We start from the raw sequence: 20947 nt of genomic DNA, 5'->3' as shown, positions 1-20947 counted from the left end.
GTAAGAATAAGACAGAATACATGGAATGTCGGTTTAGTAAGCAATGAAGTAGTGATGGGAGTATAGAGAAGCTTGGTGAGCAAGAAATACTGGTGGATGATTGTTTCAAATATTTGGGATCTATCATTCAAAAGTATGGAGAAATTGATGATGTAAATCATAGGATAAAGGTTGGGTGGATGAAATGGAAGAGTGCAACTGGAGTGTTGTGCGATCGTAGAATGCCATTGCGGTTGAAGGGAAAGTTTTATAGGACGACTATTAGGCCCGCTTTACTATATGGTACGGAATGTTGAGCTGCCAAGAGACCATATTCAAAAAATGAGTGTGCTGAGATGCGTATGCTGAGATAGATGTGTGGAAATACAATAAAAGATAAGATTCGGAACGAGGAGATACGTAAGAAGGTAGGCGTAGCACCCATTGAAAATAAGATGAGAGAGAATCGTTTACGGTGGTTTGGACATATTCGGCGAAGGCCTAATGATGCTCCAGTTAGAAGGATGGAGAAATGGGAAAATATATTAGTTAAAAGAGGTCGGGGTAGGCCTAGGAAGACATGGATGGAGGTGATAGGAAAGGATATGAATGCTTTGAACCTCACCGAGGACATGGCACCGGATAGAAATGATTGGAGGAGAAGGATTCATGTGGAAGACCCAGAATGATTTTCTTTTTTGGTTCATATCGCCGACCCCAATTGTTTTGGGATGAAGGCGTAGTTGTTGTTGTTGTTTGTTGTTGCAATACCCAAGCTCATCTCAAGCTTGCTAAGCCTTGTTCAAGCTCGGCTTGGGTTAAGCTCAAACTAGCTCGAGTTGATTACTTTTGTTTAGAAACAAAAATTGTTACATGAGCGTGATTAGAAGCCATCACTTCTTGCAGCTAGGGCGAACATCCTACCCTAATAGGAAAACGGGAAATGAGGTTTTTCAGGTGCATGTGAAACGAAAAACGGGAAACGAATTGGGATACAAATGGGAAACATCCAACAAGAAGAAAAAACTTGGCTAACATGAGAAATACCCCAGAAAAAGGAAACGCATGGGAAATGTGTTTCCCAAAAATGAGAAGTGCATTTTCTTTAGGGTGGGAAACGCGGTGTTTCCTACTTCGGAAACGGTTTCCTAGGAAACGTGTTTCCCATCCCTATACCTGACTCACTGTACAGGCCTAATTATGAGTTAATGGCAACATAACTATCAAAACAAAAATAAGCTTCTACATGGCTTCAAAGTGGTACATACAGAGATGAGTATGCATGCGCATACACATACATGCAGGCATGCGCATGTACACACATATGAATACACTTCAGATGATCTCTTTCTTATCATATGGCTCTCTCATGCTTCGATTCCAGCTAACTCTCCTGCTCCAAGTACCAATCTAATCATTTTCCACTGCAGGCATTTCAATATTTTAATTTAGCTCCATATTTTTATTAGGAATTAGTTCACGTCTTTTCTGAAAGTCTAATATTAACTAACAAGAGACATGCTTTTTTCCTTCGAACTTAGTATTGCAAGAGCTTCTAAGCACACTGCTAACTGCAGATTGTCCTTGAAGCCATTCAATGGTAAATGCTATCAGATGTTTAAAAGAAAATCTGATAGGTATACAAGGGTGGAAACACAATCAATAGCGAAGAGAGGTAGACAAATGTTTTTATTTTCCTAGCTGGGCCTAGAAGAAATAAGGAAAACACTAATCAGCTAATGCGCCTCAACAGTTTCTAAATGTATGCCAGAAGAAAGACTTCACCAGAAAAATGAGCTTCACATTTCAGTCAATTCCCATCAGTAGTTTGTGAGATTAACTTGAAGATATTCAACAATATAAGAAGCCCTTTTTTCTTTTCTTTTGATGGGAACACTATGAAAAAATTATTAACTAGTCAAAATAAAAGAGAAATGCATAAAAGCAACAGGTCCACCATGCGGAACATGGAAGGGAAAAAGGACATGCCTTCAGACAGTATACAGCAAGTCGCCTCCTCGTCTCTGAGTTCCCATTTTGAAGATCAGATATTATAGAATGATGGACATCCTCCTTCTGTTTTCAATCAGAAATAAAACATCAGCAAATATATTCTCAAGCAAAAGATGCAAAAATGAAAAAATTCAAGAAAATGCAGACAATAAGAACTCTCTGAAACTAAATAGGTGCATCATGAACATCTTATGAAAAAAATAGGCATTAAGTGGATGTGTATATATTAGACAAAATTAAATAAATGTGAGATGTTAGCTCGTTTCATGATAAAAAATAAAGCAAAGGGATAGAATTGAATACTACATATTACAGAGGAAAGCCTAAACACAATTCTGAGAAACAGGGCACATACTGCACATAGAACAATTAATAGATCTTTCATACCTGCTCAGAAAGGAAATGTGCTGATACAGAATTTAGTGAATAAGAACTTAACTTGTAATCTCTTTGCATAACCTGCAAGAAAGAATCTACGTTGTAAACTAAGGCAGCTAGAAGCTATAACTCAATGTCGCCGACATGTTTAACAAAGAGGGAAAAAATTCAATAATTGCCCAACCTGAAGCAAATCAAATTGCACTCTCCCTTCGATAGCTACTTCTTTACTCTCACGAGTTCCATATTGTCTGTATGCACAATGATTGTTAAAAAAGGAAAAAGCTGCATTATTCAGATGGGTTGCCTCCAAAGGAATGAGCAGCACAGGAAGAAAGTATACTCAATCCACGGACATTCACAAAAAAGTTGCATGTAAGTTCCATGAGGACAGATTTCAAATAATTGTTAGGCGCTAAATTCAGAAGACAAAACCTAATAAGAATTCTGTAAATGCACAAACTAAACATATTTCTTAGATTTTAATGGGAGTATCTGAATTATAGACACATATATCAGAATTGGCTATATCTCAGCAAGGAAAAATCATAGGATACATAGTTTTACATGGAAAATTCTCTATATGTAAAAAAGACAAATATAAACAATAAAGAGAAATTATGTTTTCATAATTTTTTGCAAAAATGAAAAAAAAAATTAGAAATGTTTTAAGTAAAAAGACAAATTAATATAATCTTTTTTCTTATTGGACACTAGGGTTGATAAAACTAGAGTCACCGGAAGCTTCTTAGATAGGTGGGAAGCTCGCTTCACGGAAGCTAGCTTTGGAAGCCCGATACTCCTCACTTTCATAACTTGATGAAAATTGCAATTCTCTCGTACTTCTCTTATGCTTTCCACATGCTCTATCTATTCTTCTTATATGTTCTCTTACTCTACTTTTCATGTTTTTTATGTGTTTCCTCTCACTTCCATGTGCTTTCTCTAAATTGGCAATCATCATTTTTAGATTTTGTTAAAAATTTAATTTACACAAAATCATGAAATTTAACACCTTTATTTTAGTTTTTATTTGCGTTCCATTTTTATTCTCATTCAATTTTTATATTGTTTTTTATTCGTCTCTTGCCACTTCCTATACATTTTAAAATGCATCGCTTCTTGCTTCCGCTTCTTGTATTGTTTCCCACTTCTGCTTCCTAGTCTGGAAACCTTAGATAAAACCCATATTTGAAATACACTAAAATAAGAGAAATAGGAAACGGTTTGAAAATGATGATGATGTGATATTATAACACTTTTTAAAATTCTGAGGTTATACTACCGTGGTAATTTTCTTTTTAATCATTTTTCACTATATTGTGAGAGTACATTGATATATTTATGATATCGCCTATAAAATATCATATCTTTAAAATATCATTTATCAACTATGTTAAGGTGAAAGAAATTGTACTCTAGCAACTGCATTGATGGTTATGAGCAAACCACCCTAACATATTCAGGAAGTAGATGGAGAAATTTCAATTTATGTGCCAAGGTCACTCATCACAATATCATCCAACAATATTGGTGATTTAATTATGAAATACAAAAAAAAATATATCCAAAATGCATTCTTCAACACACTAAAGTACGACTTGATCCTTGATAACAAGAACTTATAATCAAACAAAAGACACAAGATCAATATAAAAATTCATCCTGGAAGAGACTTGTCATTGGATCATCACAAAAAGTCCCTTTTCAAATTTAGATTACTGAAGTACACCTTTTACTTTTCAAAAGGTGTTAAAATTTTTGTTTCCCACCAAAACAAAAGAATCATCTACTCATAAAGTAACTATGTTTACAGGCCTTTTGTTGGTCTTTGAATTAATTGATCCTTTAATAAACCTTCACAAACACACACACACACACTATATATATATATATATGAGTAATTGGTTCCTCCCAACCGTAGGAGGGTGCAGACAGCCTAAATTTTCAAGTTTTTAATTCATTTTTTTGGATTCTAACATTGTAGATGTGATCTACTGTTTAATAGAAATAGGCTTTCAGATCATTTCATTATGACATGCGAACACGTTTTTATAAGGCTTCAAAAAACCAACGGCTCACAATTTTTATAAATTTAAAGACTCATAAAATTGCATTTTTCATTGAAAAAAATATGATCCAATAGCCAATTCCTAGCAATGAAACATGTTGAACATATTTGTGGGGTCAAATTTGCCCAACATGGCTTGAAACAAGAAATAAGCACAGTCCACACCATATGGGCCTATGTTACAGCAACACACCAAACGGGCTGTCGTACCCATGTCGACACGAGTCCAGGTATGCCGTGGGTCTCTCTCTCTCTCTCTCTCTCTCTCTCTCTCTCTCATTATTTCAAACCCTGGATGTGATCTGAGTGGAGGTGCGTGAGGAAGTAGATCAGGCTCAAGGTCATCCATTTGTCGACAGAGATCAATCCAGATCAAGAGATTTCCCGAGATCAAGGGTTGTCCCTGGCTGAGATCTACTTAAGCCCTTTTTTCAAAACCCTTTCACCTTCGATCACACTGTAATAAAATGGATTGAATACAACACATGCAAGAACATACTTTCAATCAATGCAAGAACACACTTTCAATCAAGTAGAATACTTGATTGAATCATTGAACCACCCACACAAGGGTCTAACAACTCCGCCTGTGTAGTTATACACTGCCGGTCCCAAGCCCGGATAAAGGAGGAGGGTTGCGGTAGGCCTGTGACAGCCAGCATAAAAACTGTCATATCCTATGAAAATGAACCAATATGAGAATTTCGTTGGGGCGTTCTCTACTGAGCGACGCGCTGTACTCTCTAGGCCCGGAGGCAGTGATAAATGTGCAAGGGTTGCTATGTCGCCGCCCAGAAGCGACGCGTCACACCGGCGCCCGGGTGTGGTGTCAAATAGGCAAGGGTTCCCTCACTTTGTTGGACGGGTGGGGGTAAAGAAGTTAGTCCAAGACCATAAAATTAGGTTAGCCACTTGGAACATAGGGTCTTTAACTGGTAAGTTGGTAGAGTTAGTAGATGTTATGTGTAGGAGAAAGATTGATATTTTATGTCTTCAAGAGACCAAATGGGTAGGTGAGAAAGCTAAAGTGATAGAACCTTGGGGATATAAGATTTGGTATACAGGAATAAATAGGAATAGGAATGGAGTAGGGATTGTTATGAGTCGTCAGTTTATAGATAATGTAGTTGAGGTCCGTAGGAAGGGTGATAGAATTTTACTTATTAAATTAGTATTAGGTACGGATATTATTAATATTATTAGTGTTTATGCACCTCAAGTAGGTTTAGATGATTCCATTAAGCATCAATTTTGGGAAGATTTAGATGGAGTAGTACAAGAGACATCTTATGGAGAAAAGCTTTTCATCGGCGGTGACCTTAATGGACATGTAGGCATTAGTAGGGATGGATTTGAGAATATCCATGGAGGCTATGGTATAGGAGAAAGAAATGAAAGTGGAGAAAGGATTTTAGATTTTTGTTTGTCCTATGATATGATCTTAGCAAACACTTGGTTTAGGAAGAGGGAGTCTCACCTAGTAACATTTAAAAGTGGGGTTAATACGAGTCAGATAGATTTTTTCCTACTTAGAAAGAGAGATAGGGGTTGTTGCATCGATTGTAAGGTTATACCAGGAGAAAGTGTAGCTACACAACATAGAGTCTTAATTTTAGATCTTAGAATTAGACAATGCCGCAAAAGGGATAGACATAGGATAGATCCTAGAATTAAGTGGTGGGCACTGAAAGGAGCTAAACAAGGAATGTTTGTAGAGCAGGTAGTTAAGGAAGTTGATTGGTGTCTCGAGGAGGATTCAGAATCAATGTGGAATAAGATAGCGGGTGGTATGAGAAAAGTAGCTAAGGAGGTATTGGGTGAGTCTAAAGGCGGTGCACCACTAGGTAAGGATACATCATGGTGGAACGAGGATGTCAAATTAGCTATTAAGGTTAAAAGAGAGTGTTATAGAAATCTAAGTAAGAGTCGTGATAATGAGAATTTGGAGAAGTATATGATAGCAAAGAAGGAAGCTAAAAAAGTTGTTCGAAACGCGAGGGCTAAGGTATATAAGGAGGTTTATGACAAGTTGGATACCAAAGAAGGCGAGAAGGATATTTATAGGCTTGCAAAGATGAGAGATAGGAAATCGAAGGATTTGGGTATGGTTAGATGTATCAAAGATGAAACGCAAAGGGTTTTAGTCAAAGATGAGGAGATTAAGGAGAGATGGAAAAATTATTTTGATAAGCTATTTAATGATAGTCATGCTCAAGATCTTGGAGACTCCTCCATTCCTTTTCATGAGATAAATCGTGACTTCATGCGCAAGATTCAAAAAAAAGAAATTGCAGAGGCTTTGAAGAAAATGAAATCAAGAAGGGCAGTTGGCCCAGATGGTATACCTATCGAGGCTTGGAAATGCTTGGGAGAATGGTTGACAATCCCAAAGGTTTAGAATGGTTGACAAATCTTTTTAACTTGATTTGGCGAACAAATAAGATGCCTAATGAGTGGAGGAAGAGTACTTTGGTGCCTTTATATAAGAATAAGGGTGATATACAAGATTGCACAAACTATCGTGGTATAAAACTCATGAGTCATACTATGAAACTTTGGGAGAGGGTGATTGAGTCTAGGTTGATGAAGGTTGTCATGATATCGGAGAATCAATTTGGTTTTATGCCTGGAAGATCAACTATGGAAGCTATACATCTTCTTAGACAACTTATTGAAAGATATAGAGAGAGGAACAAAGATTTGCATATGGTTTTTATTGATTTAGAGAAGGCATACGATAGAGTACCTAGGGACGTTCTCTGGTGAACAATGATGAAGAAAGGTGTTTCTCTCAAGTACATTAGTATAATTAAAGATATGTATGAAGGAGTAGTAACCAATGTCTGCACTTGTGGAGGGGTGACAACCAATTTTCCGATAACGGTTGGGTTACATCAAGGATCTGCTTTAAGCCCTTTCCTATTTGCGATAGTGATGGATGAGCTTACGAGATCAATTCAAGAAAATGTACCGTGGTGTATGTTGTTTGCTGATGATATTGTTTTGATTGATGAGTCTAGAGCTGGGGTTAATGCTAAGTTAGAATTATGGAGACAGACATTGGAAGCTAGAGGTTTTAAGTTGAGTAAGAGTAAGACTGAATATATGGAATGTCGGTTTAGTAAGCAACGAAGTAGTGATGGGAGTGTAGTGATGCTTGGTGAGCAAGATATACCGGTGAATGATTATTTCAAATATTTGGGATCCATCATTCAAAAGTATGGAGAAATTGATGGAGATGTAAATCATAGGATAAAGGTTGGGTGGATGAAATGGAAAAGTGCTACTGGAGTGCTGTGCGATCGTAGAATGCCATTGCGGTTGAAGGGAAAGTTTTATAGGACGACTATTAGACCCGCTTTACTATATGGTACGGAATGTTGGGCTGCCAAGAGACATCATATTCAAAAAATGAGTGTAGCTGAGATGCGGATGCTTAGATGGATGTGTGGAAATACAATAAAAGATAAGATTCGGAACGAAGAGATTCGTAAGAAGGTAGGTGTTGCACCCATTGAAAATAAGATGCGAGAGAATCGTTTACGGTGGTTTGGACATATTCGGCGAAGGCCTAATGATGCTCCAGTTAGAAGGTTGGAGAAATGGGAAAATATATTAGTTAAAAGAGGTCGGGGTAGGCCTAGGAAGACTTGGATGGAGATAATAGGAAAGGATATGAATGCTTTGAACCTCACCGAGGACATGGCGTTGGATAGAAATGATTGGAGGAAAAGGATTCATGTGGAAGACCCAAAATGAATTTCTTTTTTGGTTCATATCGCTGACCCCAATTGTTTTGGGATGAAGGCGTAGTTGTTGTTGTTGTTGTTGTATAGAGACACTCTCTAAAGAGATAAAAATACAAGGTCGAGAGAGACCTATTTATAATACATGAGGATACATATGGGGCAGCCCTAGGGGCTGCACCCAACGGTCATATTTATGACAGTTGGGGTTATCCCAATCACAAAAGACAAAAAATGAAAAAGTAAAAAAGACAAAAGTGAAAAAGTAAAAAAGTGAAAAAAATAAAAATACAAAATGTAACGCCCCGAAATCTTATCCCAATTTTTGAAAAAAAAATTTCAATACAGCGGAAACAAGTAATACTATAAGATTAAGCATTCTGAAACATTACAGGTGGAGCAAAACCAAAACATTTATTTCAATATCAATAAATAATAACATCAGAGTTTCTCACACTATCCCTGAAACAGTAAATCCAAAATCTTGATTGAAGTCTCAGAGTGACTACAAATGTCTAAGTAAGAAATATGTAACTTTTAATGTAGTATATCATGAATCTAGTACGTGATATGGGTGTCAAGTATGATGTTCAGCTCATAACTGGCAGATAACATCAATAACATCATTTAAATCTCATAACCACAGATACGAATTCGCACAATGATTAAGAGGAATGCAATTATGACAATTACATAATTCAGGTAAGCATTCATATCACATGGTACATCCATTATGCCCAAAAGAACATAAATCAATACCATGAAATACAGTTCAAGTAGAACAGGGCATTTAACATGCATTAGAAATTAAACCTCATGCATCCACCAAACATATAACAATTAAGGGAACATATAACATATGCATGTTCTAATGCATAGCATGAATATGCACGATTTATGTGCAATGCATGATTTCTTTATTATCTTTCCTTAAGGTCTTCCTTTTCCATATGCATGCCCTATTAAATGCATACAATTTAAGTTCCTCTTTTTAATTAATGTTGCCCGCGGATACACAAAACGGGTATAATCCCCGAGGTCAAGTTAGGTTCGCAGGGTAGCTTAGCACACAATTTGTAATTTATTACTAGGTTCCAAACTTAGCAATCGACCGTATCACCTTCGAAACATTAGACTTCCACATCTAATGTCGGAGACACAAAAAGACACCCCACGCCCACAAGTGTCGCTTCCTTGGTACCAAAACAACCACAATTATGACCAACACACCACCCCCAGGTAAAGTGGCGGACTCTCCCTAAAACCGTGGCCATGAAACGGAACCTCAATATCGGGCTCATGGGACAAAATTGCAACACACAAAGTTTTTGTATCCTCACAGTCTCTCCAAAACCGGAACTCTAAGATCTCCATTCTCCAGATGAGATATCCCAGAACGTATATTACATTGTTCTCAATGATTATCTTTTTATTAAAAGTCAATTATTTAGTTTTGCACTTCCACATGCAAAGACAAGGCAAAAGCTCGCATCTACCCCTGCGAAAACCATCATGAGACTCCAGCCCGTGGAAACACATTAAACAGTGCAATACAATCACATTTGCAAATCAACATGCAAAGTTAATAACATAGGCTTGCAAATCAACATGCAACCATAAGCTCGCAAATTCAACATGTACATCTCTTCACGGTCTACCCCTCGTCGCAACAATAGAACAGCACAAATAAAACCATAGTATAAATATGATTATTATGATGCAATTAAACAATTACAGAAAGAGCAAACCCAAGCTCGAGGCTCTCCAGGCCTCTGATGATTCATTTAGACCATCGATGCATCGTATACAAAAATCATAACTTGCAATTTATGCAATGAGGTCAACATGCCTCCAAATGCACATCCATTCAAACCAATTTAACAATGTGCATGAGTTACCACAATCATATGCATGTGTTCACCATCCATGTGCAAGTGCTTTCATGTAATCACTTAACACACATGCATTCATCCATAATTCATAAGTACATGAGAACATTTATGCATGATTGTACATGCAAAACACACATCGATTTCATGTAAGCACATGTACTTGAAACTGATTCATAAATGCACGATAATCAAACATGTCCCATAAATGTAGGCACATGAAACTTTTCATTCATAACATAAGTTAACATCCACCCACATGAACATAACTCGGACCTAGGAATTGAATTTCAGGGCTACACACATTCATATCATGTATGCACCAATATCAAAGCAATAAAATATTAATAAAAATCAAATATCTCACATGTTACAAATTCTACCGCACAATCACCGATGCCCCGGTACCTTTAAACCAGTCAGGCATACGACATTTAAGTTTAAGTTTTCTATCAGTTTTATTGTCATTGCGCACAAGTTAACCACCCAAGTACCCACATCGGGTATTCAACCCATATTGCCCATTAGGCAAGATTTCCCAAGCACACTCTCCTAGTGCTATGTTGCCTTTGTTGCCATTTGCTAATTTCAGAAAAATATATAATCTGCTAGGCCATTGATCGCTAGAAGACAAATTGTGCACCTTAGCATGAAATTAATCATTAGAGAATAAGCAACTCAGTAGGCATTTTAACATGAGCACATGTGTAGCTTATTCAGAGCCGTCCAAAAAGTACGCACTTCGAATGTCAGATTTTATGCAGTTTAATATGTACATATCATCAAAGAAAATGGGCAATTTCTCAGCCATTGTCACAACCCTTTTGACACCCGATTTGCATAACTAAATTGATTTAAAAGATCGAATTAACAATAATGAGGCTGACATGTTTATGGAATGCAAACGCAACCAAGGAACCAGAGCCACATTTATGTTCAACTGAGAAGAAAGATACAGCCATATGAAGTTTTGCATGATCCAACTCACTGAATGTCACACCAAATGCTTTGTTGATATTTGGAAAAAACCAAAACGCACCAAAATAACACCCCTCCTATAATTTTTACGAATATCAAAGTCACCCAACACACGGGCATGCACAAGAGGAAACCTTAACCCCATGAGAACACAGTTCCACAATTCAGCTAATATAGGCTTAGCATGCCATGAAAAAAAAAGATCCAAAATAAACCACTCACGACTATTTAAGATTGTAACTGAAAGAGGTATTTTAATGTTGTCCTGATCAATAATTCAAATAACCAAATAAATGCTAGGAATTTGCGAACATCAAAGTAAGAAGCAAAATAAAAATAACAATTGCCTGAATAATCGCAATGTAATTTGACAGTCAGTAGGTCTCAAGGTTGTAGAGAATGAAGCACAACATGCTTTCACGTGATGGAAAGGAATAAGCAATCACTAAAATGAAAGCTTATCAACTTGTACAAGAGAGACAAGCTTACTATCTCCTCAGATTTGGGGGTTATCCAATATCAACATTGGACCCCTTCCCCCCCCCAAAAAAAATCTGGGGTTTCTTTGTTCAATACCAAAAATCCCCAAATTAGAGGATCGATCTGAGGGTTTCTTGCAGCCAAGCCAATGGGATTTCGGGGTAATCGGAATTTCCCCTAAAAACATGAGTTACCCGATACTACACAGAGCAAATCCGACTCTACCACAGAAAACCCCCAAATCGCTGTCATCACCACAGAAAACCCCGATTCTGGTCTCCCGACACCAAGAATCGAACCCTTTCTCCAAATCTAGGTTTATCATACTCTAGAATATGAAACCCCCAAATCATCTACTATATTTTGCTTCCTGGCAGCCAAGAACCCTATCAAGAACGATTGAGCATGCAATAGGTGTGCTTTCTTGACCGACCCACAATACACACAAGATACAATCAACACCAAACAAGAAAAGTGTAGAAATCCTACCTGTTTCCGGCGATCGGAGGAGATTATCTAGAAAATCATGAGCTTCTGGTGAACAAAGATGACGAAAGGATTAGCTTGCTTTGATCCCCTCTTCCACTCGGTTCAGTTGTTTCATCACCACAACCATGTCTTTAAGTGTGCTACCCACATGATCCCTGGCATTGATTGCACTCCAAAACAAGGGGATCGCCCTGCTCAAATCTTTATCTATCAAGCGTACTTGCTTTGCCTTGACCTAAGGCGAGTCTCCCGAAGGAAGGCCGGATTTCGGTGACGGCAACCTGTTCTTGATCTTTGTCGCTTGTAAGTCCGGCGTTGGAGGGGCAGATCTCGTCATCTGAATCGCAGGAGGCTTCCTTGTTGGGGTGTTCTGAGCACCGTACGCCATTTACAGGCGACGATGAGAGAGAGAGATGAGAAGTGAGACAGTGAGATCTCACCCTCCTTCTCCCTTTGTCGAACCGAACCCCACCAACTCTCTCCTCTGTAACCCCCTCCCCTTCCCTTCTTGATGCTATGCTAGGCACGATTCTTGTAATCGAGCCCCTTTAAAATAAAAAGGTGTCGGGTCCGGTTCCGGGTCTGGGTCCGCGACCCGCGATGCCAATGGATCCACCTTTAGCGTGGATCCGAGTTGGCCCTTTAGTGCTAGATTCACAACGAACGTGGATCCGTAACGGATTCTGGATCCACATGTTGGATCCATTTGTGTCCAACCACGGATCCAACCCCAAATAATTAGTTTTTATACTAATATTATTCTCTTAAAAATAATTTTATTTATTTATTTATTAAATATTGTTATTACATATATATTTTTAATACTCATATCTATATTTCTTTTGGATCTGGGTAACGGATCCCGGGCCCAAAACCTTAAAATTCGTAGATATTACACAAAAAGCAAAGTATGAGGCCCTAATGGGCTGATGCCTATCTAGTGAAAGGACTGAAATACCCTTGATGGGTATTTCGGTTTACATAGGTTTATATATTCATATATAAATATATGAATATATGTATGAATGCACATATCTTAACACCCCCCATCAAACTCATGGTGGGACAATCGAGAGTTTGCCAAGTAGAAAATGAAACCGAGGTGACAGAAGCGCTTTAGTGAAGAAGTCCGCTAGTTGGTATTCTGAGGGAACGTAAGGCAATGTGATGGTCTTCTTCAGAAATTCTTCACGAACATAATGGCAATCCATTTCAATATGCTTTGTCCTCTCATGAAATGTATGATTGCTTACAATGTAGACTGCACTCTTGTTGTCAAAGCATAGTCGGGAGGGTTCTGCAATGTGAATTCCCTGGTCTGCTAGAAGTTATCACACCCATACTAACTCAGATGTGATCGTTGTCATGGCACGATACTCGGCTTCAGTGGAGGAAAGGTACACTTTTTGTTGCTTCTTACATCGCCATGAAATTAAGGAATCACCTACAAACACACATAAACCAGTGGTTGAGCGTCTATCATTTACATCCCCTCCCCAGTCAGAATCAGAATATGCAATGATTTCTAACGAGAAAGAAGATGACAAAAACAATCCATGATTAATGGAATTCTTAATATATCTAGCAATTCTCATTACAACACTCATATGTACTGTAGTGTGAGCATGTTGAAATTGGCTAAGAGAGTGAATAGCATGGGAGATAGCAGGACGAGTAATAGAAAGATAAGACAAAGCTCCAATCATTTGTCTGTAGGGGGTTGGATCTTGTAGAGGCTCTCCGTCATCTTTCTTTATTTAGGCATTTATAACCTCTGGAGTATAAACTCGATTTTAATCCGAAAGTCCGGATCAAGGTTGTTAAATGCGTTGAGGCGAAGCGAGGCGTTGAGCTTGTTATGAAGGGGGCGTAGGCCTTGAGGCGTTGAAACCTAAGCTTCATGATCAAAATAAAAATATATATAATATTAATAAAATAATAAAAAATTACAATAAAACCCAATAATAAGCGACAATATAAAATAAATAGTATTTATGATTTAAAAACACATTTATGATTTAAAAAAATAATAATATATCCAAAAAGAATGTACTGGATTCAAACTAGAAGATCCATTTACACCGCTAGATGATGGAGAGAGGGATTGTGGTTGTTTGGCACAAGGGATGAGAATGATAAAGGATGTTGAGTTACAATGCTGGCCCTATTGATGTAATGCCCTGTAAGGGCAATAATTGATCAAATAACAAAATGCATGTGGTGCAGTTAGGAAATTGTAGCACAATATGCTTTAAAAATAAAACAAAGGTCTATGGTTAACACCACGTCCCTAATCCATAGTCTATGTCTTACGGACACCCCCATTTTGGTTGACACGATCAGACACTAACATATTATTTTAATATAATTTAACTTAATCATTTTTAATTTTTTTTAACAATAATTAAATAGAATATCTTTCTAAAGAGACCATCAGAATGCCTTTCGGAAGTTGGTTAGAGATAAAGAGGTCATATCAGAGAGCTCTCCGGCCATGCCCCCTCCTCCAGTTGGAGCGCCGACCTCACCACCACCGATTCGAGCAACCAAGACGACTTGAGGGTAACCTCCTCTAGCAGGCAGGCAGTTGCCAGCCTTTGCGAGTCCCTCCCAGAGAACCCCCAAATGTAGTCCTTCCCCGAGATCTACCGCACCACCAACAACTTCCTTGCCAAGACCATCGGTGGATCCCCCGCCTGGCATTGCTCCCCCTGGTGATGCCGCGCTCCTCGACCTCCGACAAGAGCCGCTCGCACGAGTTCAGGGTCTTGACAGCGTCTAGCTAAGGAACGCCCCCGTCTTGGCAACGAGATTGTCGTGGTTGTGCGTCTCCGTCATCTCGAGGTACTACACCGCGCACCGAAGAGGGAAGGGTAACATGATGTGTACGCCTTAGATGCAAAGCGTGCTTCGATGTGAGGCGTACGCTTCACCCATGTGAAGTGTGCACTTCGAGACTCAAACGTCTCACTACAGCGCCTCAGTACTTTTTGCTCACGCTTTGCCTCTGAGGCGTACGCTTCGGGTACTGAGGCATACGCCTTTCACAACACTGGCCTGGATCGTTCAATGATCTCTGTTGCATACTTAGTCTGTCACAAAAAAATAACCACGACGTGAGTATGCAACTTCTATTCCAAGAAAATACCACAAAAAATCAAGATCTTTCATATCAAAGTTGGCCTTAAGCACATCTTCGATATGGCTAACTCTCTGTGTATCACCCCCTGTGATTATCATGTTATCTACGTAAAGTAGCAAGATCACCATCCCCGCATTGGCAGACTTAACAAACAACGCAGTGTCAGTAAAACAAGTTTTAAAATGAAGTTGACTCATTACATCGCTGAACCTATCATACCAAGCTTTGGGAGCTTGTTTTAATCCATACAAAGTTTTACGCAACAGAAGAGTTTTCTCATGTACTAAATTCAATCCCGGTGGAGGATCCACTTCCTCATCCAGATTCTCGTTCAAGAAAGCATTTTTTACATCCATTTGAAATATAGGTCATTTTTTAATCGAGGCTATAGCAACGAGAGTTCTAATAGTTGTCATTCGAGCAACGGGAGCAAACGTCTCATCATAATCAATACGATATTCATGAGTGTATCCCTTGGCTACTAACCTAGCTTTATATCGTTCTAATGTTTCAGCATATTTGGTTTTTATTTTGTACATTCATCTACATCATATAATTTTCCTTCCTTTAGGAAATGTTTGGATTTCTCAAGTTTTGGCCTTTTTCAAAGCTTCTAATTCATCATTCATGACCTTAATCCATTATGTTTGGCCTCATGATAAGATTGTGGTTCAGAATATGGGTGTATGGCCATTAGGCATGAACTATACTTTGGTTCAAAGGAATCATAAGATACAAATCTACTAGAAGCTTTTGAAATTCTTGTGGATTTTCTAATACTAGAAGAATCTACTTCTTGATTTTGAAAATATCTTTTCAAAGCACATGGTGGATGATCTTCGGTACGTCGAGCATAGGAGGAACGAGTAGTCATAACTTTCTTGGATTTTCTCTTTGCAAAAACCAACTTCATTTTCAAGAAAAGTGACATTTCGAGAAACATACAATTTGTTTCTTTCAATGTCATAACATCTATAGCCTTTTTGGCTTTCGCCGTAGCCTAAGAAAACACAAGAGAATGCTTTTGGAGACAATTTGTCATTTTCTTTGGTAAGGACAAAGCATTTGCATTCAAAGACCCTTAACCTCTTATAATCAGGAGATGTTTTAAAAAGTTTTTCAATAGGAGAGATATTTTCAATGTTTTTGAAAGGCATTCTATTTATTAAATAGACTGTCGTAAGAGTCGTTTCGGCCCAAAAGACTTTTGGAACATTTCTAAACACAAGAAGTGTTTTAGTGGTTTCAATAATGTGTCTATGTTTTCTCTCGGCTAGTCTGTTCCGTTGAGGAGTGTATGGACACGATTTTTGGTGAATAATTCCATTTAGGTCAAGATAATTTTCGAATTCTTTTCACACAAATTCTCCCCCATTATCGGTTCTAAAAATTTGAATATTAGTTTTAAATTGATTCTTAATATAACAATAAAATTTTTTAAAACACTCAAATACTTCTGATTTTTGTTTTAAAAAGAATATCCAAGAATGTCTACTATAGTCGTTTACAAACACAACATAATAAGATACCCCTCCTTTGTTTACGACTGGAGCAGGGCCCCATACATCCGAATGTACCAACTGAAATGTTTTTTTTTTATAAAATGCCTTGGTCCAAAGGGCAAGGACTTCATTTTTCCAAGAATGCAATCTTCACACATAAAATCTCTTTCTTTATAATTTGAAAGAAATAGAAACAAGTGTAATTTGGCCATGCTAGGATGTCCTAGTCTTTTGTGCCAAATTTTTATATCTTTCTTTTTCACAAAATTACAAAAATGTTGTTTTGGTAATTCAAGATTGTCCACAACATAGAGATCCCCTCTTCTATGGCCTCGCCCAATCGGCTTCCCGGACTGGAGATCTTGTATTAGACAATCATTAGATGAAAATAAAACTTTGCAACCATGGTCCGTAATTTGAGAAACCGATAAAAGATTTAAATTTAATTTAGGAACTACTCTAATATTTGGTATGTGAAAGATTGGATGTTTTTTAAAAATCCCAAAACTTTTGATTTTCAAGGATATGCCATCGGCGGTTGAAACATAAGAATTATTTGGGTTAGTTTTAGATTCAGACAGTATGGACTCATTGGGTGTCATATGAAAGGAAGCACCAGAGTTAAGGATCCAAGAGGTCTTACCATGGTCTCCACTTGTAGATATGGCCGCTCCCGAAAAAGATGAGGCTTGAGCTTTAAGCATGGGTTGTAGCGCCTCCAATAGTTGGGCCAAAGAGAGTGAGCCAATGAATTTTGAGTCGTCTATATCACTCCTCTCAACCGAAGCAACTCTTTTGTCTTCTTTATGGTTATCCTTCTTTCTTTTGGGACAAAAAGGTTTGATATGTCCTGGTTCATAACAATGATAACAAATTATCTTTCCACTCTTTTTGTATTCATGATCGCCCCATGGGGGCCCTTCCTTTCTCTTTTTTTACAAAATGAAGAGGCTTGTAGCTTCTAGTATGATTACCGAGCTTTGTCATGGCAAGCACGGATTCTTCATCCTTTGAAACGGAAGGCCTCTTCAATCTATTTTTCTCCATAGTCAATTCTTCAAGAGTTTCTACTAATGATGGAATACCTCCTCTATGAAGGAGAATCGACTTAGTTCTTTCAAATTTGGGTCTAAGCCCATTAATAAATTGGTAAAAATGCTCTGTTTTAATTTGATTTTCACGAAGCTCTACATCTTGTGGACAATGCCATTTTGGCTCAAGAATAACCAATTCATCCCAAAGAAGAGAGAGAGAGCACTGTAGCATTCCTTAATGCTCATCCCTCCTTGTGTCATGGTTCTCACCTTGTTTTGAAGGTTGCATATGTGTACAATATCTTTAAGACTATACAAGTCTTTAAAATATTTTCATGCATCATTAGCGAAATCAAATTTCGCCAAACTAGAACATTTGTGGATATTCACACTATTGATGAGCCATCCAATTATTTTGGAGTGGTCCATCCTCAACTCTTTTCATTTTTTCTCATAGTCGAAAACAACTTTACCCATTTTCTCTCCTTGAAGAGCAACCTCTTTCCCATCCTCAATTTTTGTAAGAATGAGCTTAGGCTCTTTTTCGGTACCATCCACCAAACCTCATAGTCCCTTTTTTCATATTTTGTGTTTTACTATGGATGTCCACGTCACATAGTTGGTATCGTTTAGGTGTACGGGGATGGAGACTACTACTTCCCTGTCATTCTCTGTTTCTTTACAATATGAAGAGAAAAAGGTAGAGAGGAGAGGGGAGAAGGGAAAGAGAAAGAAAAGGTAATACAAGACTTGCTTGAGGGATGACACACTTCCCGATGCAACAATCCTTGATTTGTTGTATTCGCCAAGCTCATGATCCACCTCTTGATATTGTCACTATCTTTCTTCACAAAAGTTGCTTTTAGACCACCAAAGCTTTGATACCATGTAATGAAATGGATTGAATACAATACACATGCAAGAACACACTTTCAATCAAGTAGAATACTTGATTGAATCATCAAACCACCCACACAAGGGTCTAACAAAAGGTCTACGGAGACCTATTTATAATACACGAGGATACATATGGGGCAAGCTCCAACAGCTATATGGAGCTGTCCCAATCACAAAAGACAAAAAATGAAAAAGTAAAAAAGACAAAATTGAAAAAGTGAAAAAAATAAAAATACAAAAAGCAAAGTATCAGCCCCTAATGGGATTACGCCTATCTAGTGAAAGGACCGAAATACCCTTGATGGGTATTTCGGTTTACATAGGTTTATATATTCATATATAAATATATGAATATATATGAATGCACATATCTTAACACACGCAAGGAGGAGAAGACTAAGAAGGGGAGAGAGAGATAATGAAGGAAAATGAGGAGAGAGAGAGAGAGAGAGACCTCTTTCAATTGTCCCTCCTTGTTCTCATTCTTCTCCTCATCCTCTGTTTTCCATCATCTTCTTCTTCTCCTCCTCTTCGTGCTCCTTTTTTAGGGATCACAAAAAGAGAGAGAGAGAGGTGGGGTCTCTTTTCTTTTTATTATAAAAAGAAAAGAAAAAATATCTCAATAGCCCCTCCACTTTTTTAAAAATTTATTTTAACTTCTTTTATATTCAAAATATCAAATTCTTTTTCTTTTTTTAAAAATTTCATTTAACTCTCTTTTATATTCAAAATATCAAATTCTCTTCATATATATATATATAGAGAGAGAGAGAGTCATGTTCTCGTACCCACATTTTTTGGAGTTGCAGTGTTGTACCCTTTGTAGCCATACCCGCACTCGTATCCATGCCCAGGTGACATAGGTTGAGGCTTATGTATCATATGTATATTATCATTCTTGTGTGCAAAAAGTCCTTACAAACAATCAAGTTTTACATCAAATGATCACATAAAATAGCATTCAAATGCTTTACACCACAAAGGAAAAAAAGAAAAGAAGTGCAGTAAATGCACTATTTTAATAAATGTGAGGAGACAAAACTCATCTCTGTATTACACTTTACAATGGGCTCACATAGCCCTTATTTATAAGGCTTACCAACTCTTAAAGAGTCGTTGGGCTATTCCAATGGCTCTTGTTAGAGCTGTTGGGAACGTCTCTAATTTCAAACTGTGTACAACATGGCTGACAGTTGTACACTGTACTCAGTTACAGAATTATTACATAAAAAAAGAACAGAAATAAAAATAAAAAATTACAAAAATAAGAAAAATTAAAAAGGAAGAATTACAATCATATTCAAAACATGAATATGTGTAAAATATAAAAATGACTAAAATACCCCTACAGTTAATACACGAAAGAAATATATATGTTATATATATAAGTAGTTGGATACAATAACATATATATCAAATATATATATATATATATATATGTATATGTATCTTCTTTTATATATATAAAATATATATAAAAAATGCATTGTCTTATAAATTACAATTTAACACCTCCACCTCAAACTTAGGGCATAATGACCGAAAGTTTGCCAAGAAGGAAGTTGAATCGCGGAGAGTACAACGATTTGGTGAAGAAATCTATGAGCTGATATTTTGAAGTTACATATAGAAGATCTATGACTCCTTTCGGATATGCTTCTTGGACATAGTGACAGTCCATCTCAATGTATTTGGTATGCTCATGAAATGTGTGATTTTTGGCAATATAAATTACACTCTTTGTTATCACAACAAAGCTTGGTGGGCCCTTCTACATTAATCCTCGTATCTTCTAGTAGCTGATGAATCTATACAATATTCATGGTGGTAGATATCATGGCTCGATATTGAGCTTAGATAGAGGATAACGATACATTTTGTTGTTTCATAAATCTCCATGAGATTAGTGAGTCTCCTAAAAACACACAAAAGCCAGTGGTGGAGTGACGGTGATTTGGATCACCTCCCCAATCAGAGTCAATATAAGCTATTAAATTTAATTTAGAGGAAGAAGATAAAAATACTCGCTTATTCAACGATCCCTTTATGTATCTGATGATCCGCATAATGGAACTCATATGAACGGATGTTGGTGCATGTTGAAATTGACTGGCAGTATGAACTACATATGAAATATCTCGTCTAGTAATACTTAGATACATCAAGGAGCCTACAAGTTATTTATAGGGAGTGGGATCTTTGAGAAGAATTCCATCATCAATTTTCATTTTGGTTTCTACTATAGCAGAAGTTTCACAAATTTTATTATCGGTAATACCTGACCTGTCAAGAATCTCAAAAGCAAGTTTAGTTTGAGATAAAAAGTAACCTCTGTGTGATTACGCAACT

General features: G+C 37.4%; 1 protein-coding gene across 1 annotated transcript in view; it reads right to left on the bottom strand.

Annotated features, from left to right (window-relative positions):
- Positions 1–20947, bottom strand: part of LOC149817217 (DNA polymerase delta subunit 1) — a 67672-nt gene that overhangs the window by 21590 nt on the left and 25135 nt on the right. Inside the window, exons 10-12 of the mRNA XM_089987046.1 lie at positions 2555–2621; positions 2380–2451; positions 1969–2055 (exon numbers count right to left, since the gene is read on the bottom strand). Of these exons, the coding sequence (XP_089843172.1) occupies positions 1969–2055; positions 2380–2451; positions 2555–2621 (226 nt within the window). The remainder of the gene's footprint in view (positions 1–1968; positions 2056–2379; positions 2452–2554; positions 2622–20947) is intronic.

Source organism: Nuphar pumila, chromosome 14 (genome assembly GCF_984573655.1).
Source record: "Nuphar pumila chromosome 14, dmNupPumi1.hap1.1, whole genome shotgun sequence".
Taxonomy (NCBI): domain Eukaryota; kingdom Viridiplantae; phylum Streptophyta; class Magnoliopsida; order Nymphaeales; family Nymphaeaceae; genus Nuphar; species Nuphar pumila.
Note: the sequence above shows the minus strand (reverse complement) of the source record. Positions and strands in the feature narration are given on the sequence as shown.